This window comes from Penaeus japonicus, unplaced genomic scaffold (genome assembly GCF_977035675.1).
Source record: "Penaeus japonicus unplaced genomic scaffold, GWHDUDI00000001_assembly GWHDUDI00000041, whole genome shotgun sequence".
Classification (NCBI taxonomy): Eukaryota; Metazoa; Arthropoda; class Malacostraca; order Decapoda; family Penaeidae; genus Penaeus; species Penaeus japonicus.
Genome location: NW_028234443.1, coordinates 11,120,224 through 11,122,723, shown reverse-complemented (window position 1 = coordinate 11,122,723; position 2,500 = coordinate 11,120,224). Strand labels below are relative to the sequence as shown.

The window sequence follows — 2,500 nt, the reverse complement described above, 5'->3', positions numbered from 1 at the left end:
TCACTACCCCCATCACCACCGGCATCATCATAATCATTATCATTATCACCACCACCACCACCAACCTTACACCACCACCACCATCAACACCCATCACCACTACCACCACCATCACCACCCACCACCACTACCACCACCCACCACCACCATCAACACCACCACCCATCACCACACCACCCATCACCCCCACCACCTACCACCATAACCACTACCACCTACCACCATCAACACCACCCTCACACCATTCCCACCACCTACCACCACCACCATCAACACCACCACCACCACCACCACCCATCACCATTCACCATTCACCACCACCACCCCCACACCATTCCCACCATCACCACCATCACCACCACCACCATAACCAAACTGATGCACCATTTCCTCCTTCCCTTTTACAGCCTTCCGGGCATTGTTGGCATAAGTGGCGACTATCTCTCCATATGGGTCGGTCTCTTCTTGTCCTCGGATGCAGGTAAGAAGGAAAGAGGGAGGGAAAGGGAGGGAGGGAGGGAGAGGGAGGGAGGGAGGGGAGGGGGGGAATGAGGTGGGGAGGGAGGGAGGGAGGGAAAGGGAGGGAGGGAAAGGGAGAAAGGGAAGGAGTGAAAGGGAGAAAGGGAAGGAGTGAAAGGGAGGGAGGGAGGGAGTGAAAGGGAGAAAGGGAAGGAGTGAAAGGGAGGTAGGGAAGGAGTGAAAGGGAGAAAGGGAAGGAGTGAAAGGGAGAAAGGGAAGGAGTGAAAGGGAGGTAGGGAGGGAGTGAAAGAGAGACAACACGAGAAAGCAAATCAAGATGAAAACACGAGAACCGAAAGTAACCTCAACGCTTCGCAAGTAGCGATACGGCCTCGCGTCCCGTCCTTCCGCTTTCTCTCTTTCTCTGCTTTTTGTATCTCTTTCACTCTTTCTCTGTCTCTCTATCTCTTCTTCTCTTTCTATCTTTCTCTATCTCTTCTTCTCTTTCCCTCTTTCTATGTATCTCTGTCTTTCAATCTCTGTCTTTCTCTCTCTTTCTGTTTGTTTTTCTATCTCTTTCACTCTCTTCCTCTGTTTCCGACCATCCTCTCTGTCTCTCTCTCTCTTCCTCTGTTTCCGACCATCCTCTCTGTCTCTCTCTCTCTTCCTCTGTTTCCGACCATCCTCTCTGTCTCTCTCTCTCTTCCTCTGTTTCCGACCATTCTCTCTGTCTCTCTCTTCCTCTGTTTCCGACCATTCTCTCTGTCTCTCTCTCTTTCTCTGTTTCCGACCATTCTCTCTGTCTCTCTCTCTTCCTCTGTTTCCGACCATTCTCTCTGTCTCTCTCTCTTCCTCTGTTTCCGACCATTCTCTCTGTCTCTCTCTCTCTTCCTCTGTTTCCGACCATTCTCTCTGTCTCTCTCTCTCTTCCTCTGTTTCCGACCATTCTCTCTGTCTCTCTCTTCCTCTGTTCCCGACCATTCGCTCTGTCTCTCTCTCTCTTCCTCTGTTTCCGACCATTCTCTCTATCTCTCTCTTCCTCTGTTTCCGACCATTCTCTCTGTCTCTCTCTCTCTTTCTCTATTTCCGACCATCCTCTCTGTCTCTCTCTCTCTTCCTCTGTTTCCGACCATCCTCTCTGTCTCTCTCTCTTCCTCTGTTTCCGACCATTCTCTCTGTCTCTCTCTCTTCCTCTGTTTCCGACCATTCTCTCTGTCTCTCTCTCTTCCTCTGTTTCCGACCATTCTCTCTGTCTCTCTCTTCCTCTGTTTCCGACCATTCTCTCTGTCTCTCTCTTCCTCTGTTTCCGACCATTCTCTCTATCTCTCTCTTCCTCTGTTTCCGACCATTCTCTCTGTCTCTCTCTCTCTGTCTCTCTCTTCCTCTGTTTCCGACCATTCTCTCTGTCTCTCTCTTCCTCTGTTTCCGACCATTCTCTCTGTCTCTCTCTCTTCCTCTGTTTCCGACCATTCTCTCTGTCTCTCTCTTCCTCTGTTTCCGACCATTCTCTCTATCTCTCTCTTCCTCTGTTTCCGACCATTCTCTCTGTCTCTCTCTCTCTATTTCCGACCATTCTCTCTGTCTCTCTCTCTCTTCCTCTGTTTCCGACCATTCTCTCTGTCTCTCTCTCTTTCTCTGTTTCCGACCATTCTCTCTGTCTCTCTCTTCCTCTGTTTCCGACCATTCTCTCTGTCTCTCTCTTCCTCTGTTTCCGACCATTCTCTCTGTCTCTCTCTCTTTCTCTGTCTCTCTCTCTTTCTCTGTTTCCGACCATTCTCTCTGTCTCTCTCTCTTTCTCTGTTTCCGACCATTCTCTCTGTCTCTCTCTCTTTCTCTGTTTCCGACCATTCTCTCTCTCTCTCTCTCTTTCTCTTTTTCCGCCCATTCTCTCTGTCTCTCTCTCTTTCTCTGTTTCCGACCATTCTCTCTGTCTCTCTCTCTTCCTCTGTTTCCGACCATTCTCTCTGTCTCTCTCTCTTTCTCTGTTTCCGACCATTCTCTCTGTCTCTCTCTCTTTCTCTGTTTCCGACCATTCTCTCTG

The 2,500-nt window shown here is 49.7% G+C and overlaps 1 protein-coding gene across 1 annotated transcript in view; it reads left to right on the top strand.

Annotated features, from left to right (window-relative positions):
* Positions 1-2,500, top strand: part of LOC122251565 (uncharacterized) — a 70,896-nt gene that overhangs the window by 46,270 nt on the left and 22,126 nt on the right. The window contains 1 exon segment of the mRNA XM_086534541.1: positions 408-481. Within this exon segment, the coding sequence (XP_086390667.1) occupies positions 408-481 (74 nt within the window).